This window comes from Trachinotus anak, unplaced genomic scaffold, assembly GCF_046630095.1.
Source record: "Trachinotus anak isolate AG129_WGS33_773 ecotype Australia unplaced genomic scaffold, CSIRO_AGI_Tana_v1 ptg000032l, whole genome shotgun sequence".
NCBI lineage: Eukaryota > Metazoa > Chordata > Actinopteri > Carangiformes > Carangidae > Trachinotus > Trachinotus anak.
Genome location: NW_027273883.1, coordinates 26,314,304 through 26,331,768, shown reverse-complemented (window position 1 = coordinate 26,331,768; position 17,465 = coordinate 26,314,304). Strand labels below are relative to the sequence as shown.

The 17,465-nt window shown below is 46.0% G+C and overlaps 1 protein-coding gene across 1 annotated transcript; it reads left to right on the top strand.

Moving 5' to 3' along the window:
* Nucleotides 1-449: 449 nt before the first annotated feature.
* Nucleotides 450-11,661, top strand: sacm1lb (SAC1 like phosphatidylinositide phosphatase b). Its single transcript, XM_071469532.1, has 20 exons — nt 450-608; nt 1,698-1,795; nt 4,537-4,611; nt 4,710-4,837; nt 6,167-6,316; nt 6,732-6,791; nt 7,060-7,093; nt 7,441-7,542; nt 7,823-7,908; nt 8,255-8,341; nt 8,433-8,501; nt 8,635-8,714; nt 8,809-8,907; nt 8,989-9,127; nt 9,258-9,327; nt 9,442-9,514; nt 9,917-10,010; nt 10,351-10,443; nt 10,525-10,582; nt 10,759-11,661. The coding sequence occupies exons 1-20, from the start codon at nt 580-582 to the stop codon at nt 10,893-10,895; spliced, it is 1,761 nt and encodes a 586-aa protein (XP_071325633.1). The 5' UTR covers nt 450-579; the 3' UTR covers nt 10,896-11,661.
* Nucleotides 11,662-17,465: the final 5,804 nt, after the last annotated feature.

Genomic DNA, 17,465 nt, shown 5'->3' with positions numbered 1-17,465 from the left:
GGGTTGATCCTGATCCAAGGAACAACCCATCACATTTTGGTGCAGATCTGATTAAACGTCTATAAAACACTTTCTCAGTGTGTTATTTGAAGTGTTGATATCCATCAGCAGATATATTTGTGGTTTTCAGAACCAAAAACCGTCTCCTCTCTCAGGCTCCTTTCTGAAGCTCTAGTAACAACAGGTCAGTCAGCCAATCAGAAGAGAGGCTTTGGTCCTCTCTTCTGATTGGCTATAACAATAATAATACCTGACTGTGAAACGTGGGGATGTACCTCCTGGTAAAGGGACTGAACTATTTATTTCATAGAAAGATTCTGTAATGTTTCTAAATTTGTCTCCATACCCCAGTAGCTTTAAACAATGGAAAATAAATGGGTGCTCAATTGAATCAAATGCTTTGTAAAAGTCAAGAAAAAAAATAAAACCATATCCACGCCGGGCTCTCTGCTCTCTGTCTGGGCCTGGTGGTGTGTGTGTGGGTCCTGCGTGGCGGCAGCGCCATCCCGAGTCTCGCCGCCTGCAGCGGAAGTAGCCGGTGTGGCAGTGACACGTCACTGAGGTCAAACGGGAGGAAAGATGGCGAGCACCTATGAGAGCTTCAACTTGTAAGTGCTAATGAACAGTGTGTGACCGGTCCCGGCTCCGTGGTTAGTGTCTGTGCCGGGGGAAGAGTCTCCGGGTGGACCTCCTCCTGACAGGGCCCACGATAAACCACAGAGCCGTGTTCCGGTCTCTGCTCGGCGCTGCCGCCGTGTCACTGATAACTGTGCTACCCTCGATCCCGGACCAAGTTTCCTGTCCAGACGGTCCGGTGTAGTCCACCTGGGTCTGACAGGACGGGATCGGTGACATGGCCCCTGTGGGCCGGAGTGAAGCCCCCGTTAAACGGCCGTTAGCAGCTGTTAGCTCGCAGAGCTCCGCTGTTACAGCTGCTCCAACATTAGCTCACAGCTCGTTGCTGTTTCTGTCTGTGATTTACTGTAGCGACGTTATTACTCAAACAGCCGGGTTTCTACCTGCTGGTGGAGGTGGAGGTGGAGGTGGAGGTGGAGGTGGTTCACTCACTAAGACCCTGAGACAGTTCAGATGCTGCTGCTGCGGTTCTGACTAAGACTAAGAACAGAGAGCACATTACTGCAGTTCTCAGGTCTTTACACTGACTTCAGTCAGACACAATTAAATTCAAAGTTTTACTTATTGTTTACAAGTCACTAAATGGTCTGGGCTCTAAATATATCTCTAAATGTTTGATGAATATGAGGCTAACGGGTCTTTAAGATCTGGAGTTAAAACTAAACAGGGTGAAATTCAGCCACTGTGCTGCCCACTGCTGGAACCAGCTCCCAGAGGACCAGATCCAGTCTGCCCAAACTGTAACTGGTTTTACAAAGAAGATAAAAACTGCTCCGTTCTCCTCTGCCTTCATTTAATCTTTTAATCTTGCACTTTAATTTGCTAAAACCTGTGTTATAATCTGTTTTATATTGTTTTCTTATTATGCTTGTTACCTCTATTTTTATGCTGCTTTTATTTTCTGTGAAGCACACTGGATGATCTCTGTGTACGATACTGTGCTATACAAATACATTTGCCTTTTGTTTGTTGTTGGTGGTTCTGCTGGTGGAGGTGGAGGTGATGGTGGTGTAATGTTGGTGTTGCTGGTTGTGAAGCAGCTCTTGTCTCTGTGTCACCAGGCGCACCACACCAGAGAAGTTTTACATAGAGGCCTGTGACGATGGCTCTGAGGACGTCCTGGCTATTGACAGAGTGTCAACTGAGATGACTCTGACAGGTAAGAACAGATTAGCTCATCACCTCCAGAGGCCCGAGTCTTCAGACCCTTCACCCCACTGGGTTGTAGGTTTGTATTTTAAATGTAAAAGTTGACATTTTAGCTCATCAGTCTAAACTCAATGATCCACAGTGAAAACAGAAACAGTGATCAGATGCTTCCTGTGGGTTTAATTATCTCTGAGGCGAGTCTCGACCTTGACTGAGTCCACCTGTGGTTAACTGATCTGATTGGACAGAGTTTAGAAACACACACACCTGTGAGTATCAATTCAATTCAATTCAATTTTATTTGTATAGCGCCAAATCATAATATACATTATCTCAAGGCACTTTGCAGGGTAAAGTCAAGACCTTACTTTCAATTTGTTACAGAGAAAAACCCAACAGTTCCCACAAAGAGCAAACACTTGGCGACAGGGGGGAGGAAAAACTCCTTTTTAACAGGAAGAAACCTCCAACAGAACCGGGCTCAGGGTGGGCGGCTGTCTGCTTCGACCGGTTGGGTTTAGGAGGAGATAAAAAAGGGGGGGAGGGGGGAGGAGAGAGGAGAGAAGAGAGAGAGAGAGACCAGGAACAGCTGTGTAGGTAATGGTGTTATCAATAATAATGACAGGTAACAGTGGTTAATAGTAAAGATGAGTAGTGGTGGATCTGGATCCTGCTGCTCCAGAGGCAGAGAGACCTGCAGAATGAGGACAGAGACAGACAGACAGAGAGAGAGAGAGAGACAGACAGACAGACAGAGAGAGAGAGAGAGAAGTGAATCATGGGAATCCCCCAGCAAGTATAGTGGTAGTAGTATCAGGTCCCACAGTTCACCTGTAGGTCAGGACAGGGCTCTTCGAGAGCTGGTGGCCAGACAAACTGAGGGACCCGGTAAGACAGACCTGGGTCAGGGAGGAGCTTCAGAGTCCTCTGCAGAGATGGAGAAGCTGCTGTAGGACAAGGATCTCAGCAGGATTCAGTCAGGTCTTCATGGTGAGAGACTGGACTGAGACACTGAGAGGAGAAGACATGAGGCAGTCTGACAGAGAGCAGGAGGATCAGGACTCTCTGGACCTCCAGACACCAGGTCCAGACACCTGGATAACACCATCCCTACAGTGAAGCATGGTGGGGGCAGCATCGTGCTGTGGGTCGGGGGTCAGAGAGGGAGACTGGTCAGAACTGATGAAGGGTGAATGTAGCCAAATACAGAGAGGTCCTGAAGGAAACCTGATCCAGATCCAGAGACCTGAGACTGGGGCCACGGTTCACCTTTCAGCTCCACAATGAACTGAGGTCTCTGCCTGTCCCTCAGTGTTCTAGACCCCATAGAACATCTGTGGACAGACCTGAAGATGACAGTTCAGACACTTCCTGTCCAGTCTGAGTCTGAGAGGATCTGACAGGAAGACTGAGATAAACTGACCAGGTCCAGGTTCTGAGGTCACAAAGTCTTTTTCTTTGAGCAAGGTTCAAACTGAGTGAAATGAGCTGAAGTATCTGAGCAGCAGCCATGATCACAGCTGTTCAGATTCTCTACATGATGAGGAAAGGAGCTTCAATGCTTCCTATCTTATCTCCTTTAGCAGAGGAAACACTGGACATTCCTTTACAAAAGGAAAGGAGAAAATGCGTCACACAATTCCTTTAGTTTTACCACAGCAGACCCATGTAGATGTAGAAACAACAGAGCAGCTGTTTTATATTTTACCTTCCAGACAGAAAAAGACTTTGTGGCCTCAGCCCTTGTCTGATTATCTGAGCTCCAGATCCATAAATATGGATTCATTCTCTTTAAATCCGGTTAAATCATCATGAGGAGCAAACACATCATCTGTATCATCATCATCATAACAATGTACACATTGTTACAAACACAATCACTGCACTAAAAAATAGTTTTCTCTACCTAACAAATGTATAAAAAAGTCAAAAGTCCATATAACCTACTTATGTCAGAACCTTCTGGCCTCTGCTCAGTTGTTATTGTCCATGTGTTACAAATAAAGTTGGTTTAAAAAAAAATATAGTCCAAATGCAATGAGTTCTCTTTTCCTAAGCCTTTATGACCTCTCCTTCACATCTCCCCTTGACCTCATGGTGTTTTTCATTGAGGTTGAGGAGAGGAGGTTAGAGAGCAGATGAGTTTGGCTTTTGACCACAGCCCAGATGTTCAGACCTGTAGAGACTCAAGAAGACTGAAGCTGTAACTGCTGCTGAAGGGGGTCCTACCAAGAACTGGATTAAGGGTCTGAAGACTTTTGTAAATGAGAGATTGAAGTTTTTGTAAAACATGTTTGTCTTTGAGTTTAGACTGATGAGCAAAAATGGTTATTTTATCCATTTAAAATAAAATCAACAACACAGTAAAGTGAAGGGCTCTGAACACTGTAGATACTTTTAACGTGTTTTCACGTGTTTTCACGTGGAGGTTCACACAGCTCACACCTATCAACTCTGCTGCTCTGCTCTGTGCAGTGTGAACAGTGTCTGTGCTGAGTACGATGTCATGTTTCAACCTGAGTAAACACAGGCCCAGTCAGGAACCTGCACCATGTGACGGAAGCACAGCATCAGCTGAAACAGTGGTTTTAAAACTAGACTTTGTCTGGGTTGGGGATCTGGTCCCAGTCCAGTCACACACACTGACAGAGGGACAGGAGGCTGCTGCTGTGAGCTCCAGTTCATACTGGACTCAGAGCTGTGTTTGTCTCTAAGTCATAAGATACTTCATGACTGTTGCTGTGTCCTCAGTGAGGAGGGACGTCCCTGCATCAGCTGAGACCAGGCCGGTATGTGGACTCATGGGGACTGTTCGTCTGGTGGCAGGTGAGTCCAGGATGTGGTGCAGGTGGATGATGGCAGCCATCAGCTGTTAGACAGTGTTGTGCTCTGTTGTGTGTCTCATTACCACCTATGTGTGTCAGGGATGTACCTGGTGGTCATCACAAAGAAGCAGAAGGTGGGGGACCTGCTGGGCCACGCTGTGTGGAAGGCTCTGGACTTTGACATCATCTCCTACAAGAAGACAATACTTCACCTGACAGACAACCAGGTGGGCTCCTCTGTTTTTAATGGTCCCTGAGGCCTCAGTGAGAAACCACCTGAACGGTCTCCTACACCGTATCTCCCAGCAGGCAGTGGGGCCTAAAGGTGCCAGAGCTAAAAGGATGTGATGCTCCAGGTGCTATTAAAACTGTTGTTTGTGTCAAGGTGAAGCATCATCAGGTTCAGAGAGAAAGACTTGATCTCACAGCTCCATTGTTTCTTTAATCAACTGCAGAGTCACTGGAGCGCTGTTTGATCATGTTACTAACATGAACACATATGAAGAACAAAGTTTCTAATTACATTGAATAAATAATGAATATATTATTGGAAGAGTTTGATCAAGAAAGTTCCTCTGAAATTATCAACTGCTCAACACGACCAAATAAACTCTGAGTGTTGTCTCTTCTTTAGAATTAGGACCAGATTATAGTGATGATATCTGCTGTCACTGTCAGGAGGTCTTCACTGCTCTGATTGGACGTTTTCATCACCACAGTTTGAACTAGGTCTGTGTGATCAGGTCTATAAGTGATGTCAGATACATGATAAGCTTCTGGGTGTTTGTGAATCTCCTCTAAAGCTCTTCATAAATACACAATTTAACCCTTTGATGCACAAAATCACAGCAGTGTGATGATTTTACTCTCTGCAGCATCTGTTAACTGTACTGTACATTGACAAAAATCACAACAAGTTAAATTTGAACCTGAATAAAAACTGAGCTCATAGCAACACACACACACAAACACACACACACAGACACAGAGTTTTCTGGATGGGTGAGGGAGTATGTGTCTGTGAGTGAGAGCAGTGAATTTAATGCCGGTGGATTAAAACAATTATGGGACAGTTTGTACTCGATGTCAGTGACATAGTTATTTACTACATCCAACATGGAGCAAGCTGAGTTACATGGAGAATATTTGATTCATCATCCACGTATGTGATCATATCATCATGATGCAGAACTAGAGGAAACTGATGAGTTGAGTTGAGGTATTTTAGTATCACAAACAGCTGGAATCAGGTAGTTTACAGGCTGATTGGTTTGTGACATAAGTGAACACCTGTAGTAATGTAATAAAAAAACAAAATACTGTCTTATAATAAAAAATATGTTAATAAATGTGAAATTAGATTTAATGAAGACACCTTCTCATGGAGGAACAACACTGAGCAGGACCTGGACAATGAGCTGGGAGATGTGTGGCTGAAGTCACTCAGGACACCTGAGTGACTTCAGCTATGGGTTCATGTTTCAGTCCCCCCCCCCCCCCCCCCCCGTCAGCGTTTGTGCCTCTGCCCTCAGGAGCTGGATGTGTCTCTGTTTCAGATGCAAGACAACAAGACTTTCCTGTCGATGATCAACGGTGTGCTGCACACAGACGGCTTCTACTTTGCTACAGACTACGACCTGACCCACACTCTGCAGCGCCTGGCCAACACCAGCCCCGAGTTCCAGGAGATGAGCCTGCTGGAGAGGGTCAGACATGCCTGATATACATTATATACATTATTTACATTATATAACCTATATATGCTTTATATACACTATATACCACTTCTACGTTGCATTATATTCATTATATACCCTCTATACCCTATACACATTATATACCTCATATTCTTTATATGCCATATATATGTACTTTCTATACCTTCCATACCTTGTATAACTTATATAACTTATATACCATTTGTACCTTATACCTTATATACAGTCCAGTGTCTCTGTGTATTTAGAAAAGTTCACTTAAACATTAAGGTTATTTAAGTTGTTCTGTGAATAAAACTGTTTCTTTGAGGCATGTTCCTTATAGATCTCCAGGTGTAGGCCACGCCCACGTCTGCCCAGGTACCAGGCTCTGCATTAACCTGTGTTTCTGTCCATGTTGCAGGCAGATCAGCGTTTCGTGTGGAACGGTCACCTGTTGAGGGAGTTCATGGCTCAGCCGGAGGTGAGACTCAGTTACTGTTCTCCGTCACAGCGTTGGTTCTGTCGGTTCTGTCGGTTCTGATGTGTCACTGTGGGACTGGAGTTCCTCTGTATCAGGTCTGAGGATTATGAAACCAGGGTGTGGACCTGTGCAGGTTCAGGTCCTTCACACAGAGAGTAGGCTGGACTCCTGCAGCTGTGTTCAAACAGCAGGCTGCAGTAACAGTGACAACCTAGAGAACAACTGTACAGAATGATAATAACCATTTAACTCTGTTCTAATCTCCCAGTTACACAAGTTTGTGTTTCCTGTGGTCCACGGCTGTATCCTTTCTCCTGCTGCTGCCTGAGTGCAACTGTCCTTCTGTCTGTTCTCAGACTCCATCTGTCTGAGTGGTTATGGCTGTATTTTTACATTTATGGCTGAAAACCTTTCCATACACTTTGTACAGTCAGATGTGCTGATAGAAGAGTTTGTCCTTGAACAGGTGACGATCACCTTCCTATCAGCTGTCAAGAAACATCCTCACAGGTGTGACAGTATTAAGAGGAGCTGTGGAGAAATAAATCAGCTGGCCTCAGATATTTTTATTTAGACAATGTTATTTAGTTTAAATGTGACTCTTTCCTCCTCATGTGAGTCCTGTTGGTTTCTTAACGTCTGTGACCAGTCATCACCATGAAGTCAAGCTGCATCAATGGGAAGATGTTTGAGTGGAGCATTATCTCCAGAAGGAGCTGTTTCAGAGCCGGCGTCCGCTACTACGTCCGAGGTAACGGCTCCGCCCACTCCTGTGGACCCAGCTGTGTCACATCTGTCTCGTGTCCACTGGACGTGTATCTGAAGTGAAGCGTCTCCAGCAGACGCACTGTGTTTACAGTATTATGTTGTACCTTAGACACGGACTTTCAGCTGATCTCAGTTCTGCTACACTTTAGAACTTTGAATTAACTTTATCCACAGTCAGACGAGTTTCATCTGACTGGTCTCTGTAGTTCAGGGACTCTGAAGCCGTCAGATGAATGAAGAGTTGTGTGTGTTTGTGTCTGCAGGCATCGACTCTGAAGGTCATGCTGCCAACTACGTAGAGACAGAGCAGATCGTTCAGTACAACAGCGCCAAGGCCTCGTTTGTTCAGGTGAGTAACCACGGTGACGAAGACCTGAGGCACCCATCAGGTGGAGGGAGACCAAGTCCAGATCCTCAACCTGCTGATGTCACACACACACACACACACACACACACACACACTTATATGTATATGTACCGTATATGTACATATGTACACATGTATCCACACCCACACAGTGATCTTTGACCAGTCCACACTCCTGATGTGGTCCAGGGGTCATGTGGTTGACAGCATGCTGTAGACCCACTGTGGTTGGAGTAGTGTGTGTAGAGTGTGTGTGTGTGTGTGTGTGCTGTGGTGGAGCAGTGAGACACTGAAGACTGGATAATGTTTATGACCTTTTCCTTCATAGACCAGAGGCTCCATCCCCTTCTACTGGTCCCAGAGGCCCAACCTGAAGTACAAGCCCAAACCACAGATCAACAAGACAGTCAACCATGTGAGTGTCTCCTCACACTGTGTGTGTGCGTGTGTGTGCGTGCGTGTGCGTGTGTGTCAGGTCTCATGCAGTTTGTCTCCTCTCTCTGTAGTTGGACGGTTTCCAGAGACACTTTGACTCACAGATTATTCTCTATGGAAGACAAGTCATTCTGAACCTGGTGAGATCAAACCTGTGATGTTCACTTCACATCCATCACACCACCCTGATTGGAAACATAATAGTAATAATTCAGTTCTGGTTGTTGATGTTATCTGTAGATAAAACACTGAGTTTCTCCTTTTGTTCATTAGATCAATCAGAAAGGCTCAGAGAAGCCGCTGGAGCTGGCGTTTGACAAGATGGTGACCAGCCTGGGTAATGGCATGATCAAGTAAGACCTCCTCCTCCTGTTCCCTCAGGTTCTTTCAGAACCTCGTATCTCCTCCACCTCCGATCTGGATGAGGTCATTGTTTCCTCTGTGCAGGTACGTGGCCTTTGACTTCCATAAGGAGTGCAGTCGGATGAGGTGGCACCGCCTACATATCCTCCTGGACATGGTCTCTGAAATGCAGGATGACTTTGGGTCAGTGTGATACAACTGCACAGAGCAGATGAATGTGTATATATGTTTCCATCAGTTAATTAATGCTGTGTGTGTGTGTAGGTATTTCCTGGTGGATGCAGATGGGAAGGTGCTGCTGAACCAGGAGGGGACGTTTCGGAGTAACTGTATGGACTGTCTGGACCGGACCAATGTGATCCAGAGTCTGCTGGCCCGGCGGTCTCTGCAGTCACAGCTGCGGGTAAGAGCCCCTCCCATCAGGGGGAGGAGTCATAAAACAACTGAGCAGTGGTAACTTGAGCAGTGGTGGCTGTGTGGAGTCCAGGGAGTCACATGGTTTCAAGTGTGTGTGTGTGTGTGTGTGTCTGTAGAAAATGGGCGTCCTGCACACAGGCCAGCAGATTGAAGAGCAGGCAGACTTTGAGAAGGTGTACAAGAATGGTGAGCCACCACCCCCCACCATCCAACAACACTGACCTCAGCAGTGTCCTCTGAATAGGTCACCTGACACACCTGGATTTAAGGTGACAGATATTTCTCCTCATTCTCTCACAGCCTGGGCAGACAACGCTGATGCCTGTGCCAAGCAGTACGCAGGAACTGGAGCCTTGAAGACAGACTTCACCAGGTCAGTGTTCACCTCGCCGACATCAGCCAATCACACACTGACCACTCGTTACAGCGTAAGGATGGAGGTGACACGTCCTCCTCACCTGGTTCTCCTGGTTCCAGAATCTGCTTCAGTCTGTCTCCATCAGAGTCTCAGTGTGATGTTTCTCTGTCTGATGTTTCCAGTCACTGTCACTTGAAACAGAATCAAGTCTTTAATGTGACGTTCAACAGTTGAAGTGTCGTTGTTGATAAACCTGTCTGTGTGGTTCAGGTTGATCCTCAGTAAACTGACTGATTAGATTCAGATATGTTAAAGTCTAACAGGTGTAAATGGAGGAAAGGTCAGAGGTCACTGTGGTTCAGGTTCATCCTCTTCCTGTTCTCCTATGTGGTGCTGATGGACTCGTTGGTGTTTCAGGACGGGGAAGAGGACTCAGTGGGGGCTGCTGATGGACGGCTGGAACTCCATGATCCGATATTACAAAAACAACTTCTCTGATGGGTTCAGACAGGTGAGTCAGACAGATGTCCTCTCTGCAGCTGCCTGGTTCAGCTTTGAGCAGCTATTCTCACTGCAGCTGAGCACACTTGCACAATTACACTGGACCTTTCAGGTGTGTTACCATGACGACGGAATGAGACTGTAGTGGCTCAGCAGAAGCTCAGTTCAGGTAAATGATGAAGATTCGGTTCAGGTGCAGTCACCATGTAAAAGATTTTAACATTTGAACAGAACCAAAAAGCACCTGAACCTGGTCCAGAACAGTTTGTCAGGACCTGATCCTGATGTGGGGATCAGAGGTTTTTATGATCACAGAGCAGCTGAGAAGTTGATGGTCTGATCTGGTGCAGGACTCCATTGATCTGTTCCTGGGGAACTATGCTGTGGAGGAGGCTGATTGGACCACGCCGTTGCAAGACCCCAAAGACTGGAAGTTCCTGACGGTGAGAGACTCAGGATGATGGACTGATGGGTTTCATGTTTCTGATCTGTGTCATGTGACTCTGATCTTCTGTCTCCTCCAGCTGCCCATCATCATGGTGGTGGCCTTCTCCATGTGCATCATCTGCCTGCTGATGGCTGGTGAGACGAACCATTACACAGTTTATTATCTGAGGTTGAATTTATATCAGGCTCAGTGTGCACCAGTTATTAAACCCCTCTGCTGTCTCCTTCTGTCTCCTTCTGTCTCCTTCTGTCCTCTTCTGTGTCCTTCTGTCCTCTGCTGTCTCCTTCTGTCCTCTGCTGTCCCCTCTCAGGTGACACATTTACTGAGACTCTGGCCTACGTCTTGTTCTGGGGGACGGCCAGCGTGGTGACGGGCGGCCTCATCCTGTTTAACGGCCGTGACTTTGTGGACGCCCCCAGGCTGGTCCAGAAGGAGAAGCTGGACTGAATGTGTGTGTGTGGAAAGCAGCTCGGCCCCGGAGAGCTCACTGCCTCATCCTCCAGCTCTTCATCACTTTACCCCCATCAGCCTCATCATCAGCAGGCCTGGAGCCTTTACTGACAGGGGGGTGTGGAGGAGGGTGGCGGGCTGTGGGGGCCGGCCTCGTGTACAACGGTGGTGAAAAGACAGAGACTGGGGGTGCACGGGCTCGCTGCTGTCCACACTGCAGCCGTCATCACGTGGACAGGACTGTCTGTCCACTGGTTTTACTGGACACTAAAGCTCAGTTTGTTTAACTGGATGTGGGACCTACGATAATTTTCTGCAGGATGTCCTTTAATGGATGTACTGGGATCAGATCAGAGCAGCTGCTGTGATGTCACAGCACAGCTGTAAATGATTTACTGTATGTACTGTTGATTCTCTCTGTCTTTCTTTTTGCTGTTGCCAACATGTTCATGTGCAGTGATTCTGTCCCAGGTTAAATGCTGCTGGTCTGGAGTCACAGTCCAGGACACGGTGGACTCTGGTCTGACCGCCTGCTGCAGCATGACCAACATCTGTCTGTGTGAAGGTAGATTCATGCTTCTTTATCAATGAGCCTCATGCAAGAGACACAGTTCTCTGTGGAACCAAGTCCTGACCTGACCTGACCTGACCTGACCTGACCTGTACAGTCTGACTTGCATCATAAAGCCTTAACCTGAACCAATCTGGAGTTTAGACATTACACTGAAATAAACTATATAAATAAAACAGACTTGATGCTAAATGAATACTCTGATTCCCTGATCATCATCATCACCACCTGCTGCACCCGACACTGTGACATCACATCACCTTCTTCTTTGCCCCCCCCTTTGAGTCAACATGAAGACATTTAACCTGCAGCAGGCTGTAGATCAGACAGCTGTCAGGTGGTCATGTGATCCGTGATGTGAACTGTGTTTTCATCACGCAGGTGACCTCTGTCCTCTGACACAGGACGTGAGCAGCTAGAATAAAATAATGTATGATTGGTGTTCATCTATAATGTGTCAGTGTCTCAACACTTCCTGGTTTGCTCCTCTGTCTCTCAGCTCATTGGTTCCAGTTGCTCAGTGTAGATTCTGTTAGAGACACAGGAGGAGGTGACTGAGTCTGATGAAACCGCAGTGAGTTCATGGTGTTGAAGGAACGTGGCTGTGAAACTGGACTTAGTGTCTCAGGTTCATCAGACTGTAGACACACTGTCAGGAGGTCACAGTCACTGCTTGGATTTGATGACAACAAAACATAGAGATCATCACCAGACTGTCCTGAAACAACCGTGTTGTGCAGTGAAAACACACAGTGCTGAGGATCCAGAGCTGAACCATAGATACATGATAGAAAACCTGTAACTGTGAACCTGCTGTATCTGTAACATGCTGCGTTACAGTGTGTGTCACAGGGTGTATCACTGTGTGTCACTGTGTGTTACAGTGTGTGTTCCATGTCGGAGAAGCTGCCGTCGTTTTCCTGCTGTCTTCATTCAGGGCAGTGATGAACACATGATTGACAGCTGAGCCCAGATATCAGCTGACCAGTGTCTGGGGTTGGAGATGAGGGACAGTGTTCAGCCTCACACCTGACGGTGCGTTCAGGGACACCTTATCAGGACTGTGGAGTTAATGTTGGTGTGCGGACTGTCAGGCTGTAGGTTGTGTGTATGAATCAGCTGAGACTGATGAAAGCACAAGCAGATTGATTCATACGTTCACTTGTTCATTCCATCTCTTCTTCTTCTTTCATGTCTTCACTCACTCCTCCTTTACCCATCAGGCCTTGCTGCCTTACAGCTGACTGTGCGTAATCATTGACTGACCTCTGATGTAAAGAGCTGTTATGTAATGTCATGAGTGATTTTCTCTCTGAAAACTAAGACAGCCAATGAGAAGCTTCCTCTGACATCAGCTGTTATAATAAACAGAGCAGGTGATTGCTGTAGTGCCCTGGTTCTTCTTTGGTGTCAACATGGTGTGAGACGGTGTTGGTGACGGCGGAAACTCATGACAACTCATTTTCCTTTCTTTTGTTACCACCTGGGGGCAGCAGCAGACTGAGCTGGAGCGTGACACGTGTCGTTTACATGAATATAATACATCACCATGTTCAGAAGATCTGATCAGTGAGCTGAACGATCAATGACCAGGAAACCGTAGGAGCAGAGATTCATTAAACTAGTTCTCACAGTTTTTCTCTATTTTTAAAACACATTTCTTCAAACCTTCTCAAAACTGTAAACACAAAACTCGATTCTTAAACTGGATTCAAACGTCTGAGTCTTCAGTCATCTCAGAGTCACACACTGTTTTCAGATCTACACAAACACAATCACAATAAAAACACCACTGAGGGTTTGTTACAGTGTTCAGAGCAGGTGGCTCCAGGGATGTTTCCTTTTTATATTTAAATCATTTATGTTTGAATGTTATAATATTCACACAGTTACAGTTCTGTCTGCTGTAGGTACTGTTAGTACAATTAGTACTGTCTGGATTCAGCTCCTACAAACAGTAAAACTTCAGAACAGCAAAAGGCAAAAAGGACAAAGACCAATGAAAAACACATCAAACTGTAAATGAAGTGAATCAAGTGATGATTGATCCACCAGGTCTCTGATCATGTTGGTGGCCACAGAGGGTTCTGCTCTTCATCATCCTGCTTCATCCTCACCAAACAAGAAAATGGTCTGATACAGCTGCTCACGTTTCATCTGAAGTTACTGGTCTTGGTCTTGGTCTTCCTCCTCCTCCTCCTCTTCCTCCTCTGCCTCAGATTAATTTCAAGCTTCAGCCTTCATCAGCCTGTTCACTCTGAACTGACTCATATCGGTTTCATCACATCTTAGCAACAAGTGGGAACAATTGGGAGTCTGTGTGTAAACTGTGACACTGTGCTGTGATAGTGTTTCACTCCTGCTCCTGTGGTTTTTACCATGGTGCGTCACGGTGCGTCACATCGCGTCACAGTGCATCACGGCGCATCACAGTGTGTCACATCGCGTCACGGCGCATCACAGTGTGTCACATCGCGTCACAGTGCGTCACGGTGCGTCACAGTGCTCAGTGTGTTGAAGTGAGTGAGAATGTGTTTTACAAAAAGGTGAAACGAGAAATGAAACTTGTGTCTCACAAGGTGAAAATTGTTTGTTTTCCCCACAGAGTGACAGCGTGAGTGAGTGAGTTCAGGTCACTGAGTGAACTGTAGTATAAACCAGAACAGTGGAGGCTCAGAGCAGCACCATGAAACACGGTGACGCTGGCGTTTCCACAGTGAACTGATGCCTCTGTCCCAGCTCAATAAAAAGTGCTGACGTCTCATCACGTAAGAGACAGACGGACAGCTGGACAGTCCTCTGTGTCTCCGTCCCTGACATCAACAGGTGCCTGTTGTCCTCTCTGATTTCCTTCCTGGCGCTGAGGAGTTTCTGCTGGAGCTTCCTGAAGCAGTTTACTCGTGGAGGTTATTTTAGATCCTTTATCAGGTTTTATTAGATGTGAGATGATGGTGTTATTGATCAGGCTGGACTCAGTAATGACAGTGGTACTTTGAACAGCCTTGATCTGACAGTAAATGGAAACAGAATAGTTTCCCCCATTTACTGTTTTATTATGTGAACAGAGACAATAAAACAATATAATGATATAACAGTCTGTTATATCAGTGTGTGTCTGTTATGTACAGCACAGAAGTTACATTGTTACATTGTTATTCATCACTCTGACTGACAGCTCTTTTAAATCCCACAGTTTCCAGCCTTCATGGATGATTTCTGTATACAATATTATACATCTTTGTTGTAATTATTTTATTTTATTTTAATTTTCAACTTTTCATTTTACCTCTAATTTTACTCTAAGTTTATTCTTCTATTTATTTTCGAGTGTCTTGTTCTCACTCTGATTTATACTCTTTTCCTTCTTCCTATGTTACTGTTTTTGCATCGAACACCAGCACAAATTCCTTGTATGTGATAATACACTTGGCAATAAAACTGATTCCATAGATTAATATGTCTGATTAATTTGTCCCCTATCACTAAGTGTTTTTGAAGAAGCCCCCCCCCAGTGCACAGAGAGCTGTCCTAACCTCCCATAGACTCTCATGTTAAACAGAGGTGATGGGAGTTTTTACACTGCAACAGCTCCTCAGCAGTAAACAGCAGGTTCAAATATAATATGGTCTCGAGACATCGGTAGTGAAGATGTCTGTTAGTGGGACTTGTAGTTTTTGAGCTATGAGGCCACTTTTGATGAGAGGTTTTTCCTTTAAAGCTGTGGTTCGTCTGTGTATTGACCCCTCCCCCTGAGGGCCCCAGTCACCATAGCAACCAGTGACTCTGCAGTTTCTGTGCAGAAGTGGACAAAGCTGATTGTGACTGGCTAATTAGACTGATTAACTCTTTTACCCTTTTTCCTGCCGCATGATGTCCTCTGCTAACAGGAGATATGATGGAGATATAATGTCCTATAATGTCCTCTGTAGTGTGTGTGTGTGTACTTGTACTTGCTACATAGTAAGGACCAAAAAAAGTATTTTACTAACAGAGTGAGGACATTTTGGGAAAGTGAGGACATTTTGGCTGGTCCTCACTTTTTGAGACACCTTCAAATCACATTTTGAGGGTTAAGACTTGGTTTTAGAGTTATGGTTAGAATTAGGTTTAGGTTAAGGTCAGGGTCAGGGTCAGGGTTAGGGTTAGGCACTCAGTTGTGATGGTTAAGGTTAGGGTAAGGGGCTAGGGAATGCATTATGTCAATGAGAGTCCTCACAAAGATGGAGGTACAAGTATGTGTGTGTGTGTGTGTGTGTGTGTGAGAACCTCCATGATTCAGCTCCTGGTCAGTACCTGTTCTGGTGCCTGATGTGGTGGTGAGTGTCAGCAGCACAGCTTCAGCTTCACCTGGGTGAACGTCACCATGCAGGTCCTCTCACATCCACTGGTGCCAATCCCACTCATCTGAGACTGTCAGTGCAGCGTGGACAGGGTCAGACTGAGCATGAGCAGCTGCTGTCAGACGCCTTCACAGTCCCCAGGACGTCTGTGTGTCAGAGTCACTGTGTGGGGCCACAGTGTTGTAGCTGAGCCAGCAGGTCTGTGATGTGTGTGTCTGTGTCAGTGCACAGCTTCCACCCTGCTTCAGACACACTGGATCTGTTTGTAGTCTCTGTGGACACATCACACAGAAGATGACTCACATCCTCCACCTAAACCAGGAAACATCAGGCAACAACACTTCCACTGTACCTGGACGAGGATGCTCCAGTCGTAGTGGTATCACACTGACTGAGATATCTACCAGGACATCTACCAGGTTGCTGGAGAGGAGACTGACCAGTTGTTAAATGTCAGCAGATTTTATCCTCAGAAAATAAATGGATTCATTAAAAAACAGATAGAAATCCTCTGAGAAATCTCATCTCTCCATTAATATAGTCTGTTAATAAAGTGTGTTCTCTAATAGCTCATGGTCTATGTGGTTCTGCTCATTGATTATTGATCATCATTTCTGTTCCTCTTTTTTTCTACTGTGTTAACACACTTTAGGCCTAAAGCATCGATCACTGTGAAACTTCCTCACCTGTGATGTCATGTGATACATGTGACTGTGAATACCTGTCCTGACTCCAGGTGTTTCAGTCTGTTCTTCACTCTGCTGTTATTTTCTTCCACCATCATGTTTTGTGTTGTGTTTGCTGTGATGTGGATCAGATGACGAGGAAACAACAACAAGCTTAAAATGCCAGTTCAGATTATCCTCAGTGAGCGCGGGGTGGGGGGTGGTTGGGCTACCGCAGGTCAAACCTGCACTCAGTGAAACACCGTGTCCACATGTCCTCATGAAGGGGACAGAGGTGTGCGGTTGTCCAGGACGTGGATCCTGCTCATTCCTGACTGATGATGGCAAATCAGATCTGAATCAAAGTCTGCGTCTGTAGACCTGGCCTGATCACCTGTTTGAAGCTTCAGTGGGATGGTCACATCTGTGTCTGGTCTCAGGTCCCTGATCCTCCTCCAGCTGTGGACCGACCCCTGGTCCATAACCTTTGACCTCTTCTCATAGGATGTTGTGAGCAGTGTAGGTCTGGTGTTTAGAGACAGTTGTTTCCAGCTGTCATTAAAATGTTACCTGGATACAGGAACATGTAGGTGGATGCAGAGAGTACCAGGACTGGGATCAGATCAGCCAGACTTCGCCTGCAGTGGGTCAGGTTCATACTCAAGTTCAAAGGTCACCTGACTCCGTCCCTTCCTGCAACCTCCACCATGCCCTGCAAAAGCTACAAGTAGCAGATTAGTGACACTCATCCCCAGCGTTGCTTCCCTTGACCTGGGACATGCCTCACCTGCCTGCTCCACCTGAACTATGAGGGCATGAGGAGGACGTGTCTCATCAGCAGGTGTGAAGGTAAAGAAACATGGCTGATGTCGTTCTCCAGATGATGCATCTAGATACAGATCACATGTTCACATCAGGTGGAGTTAGGACCATGATGTCTGTATCTGCTGTTCACTGAGTCTTCGATGGGGCTGACACATGTGATGTCATA

Excerpts from the sequence above, each read along its gene's own strand:
- sacm1lb (XM_071469532.1), top strand. The coding sequence starts at position 580 with ATGGCGAGCACCTATGAGAGCTTCAACTT. Across the intron at positions 4,838-6,166 it reads TTCACCTGACAGACAACCAG|ATGCAAGACAACAAGACTTT; the intron begins GTGGGCTCCTCT and ends TCTCTGTTTCAG. Across the intron at positions 9,128-9,257 it reads CTCTGCAGTCACAGCTGCGG|AAAATGGGCGTCCTGCACAC; the intron begins GTAAGAGCCCCT and ends GTGTGTCTGTAG.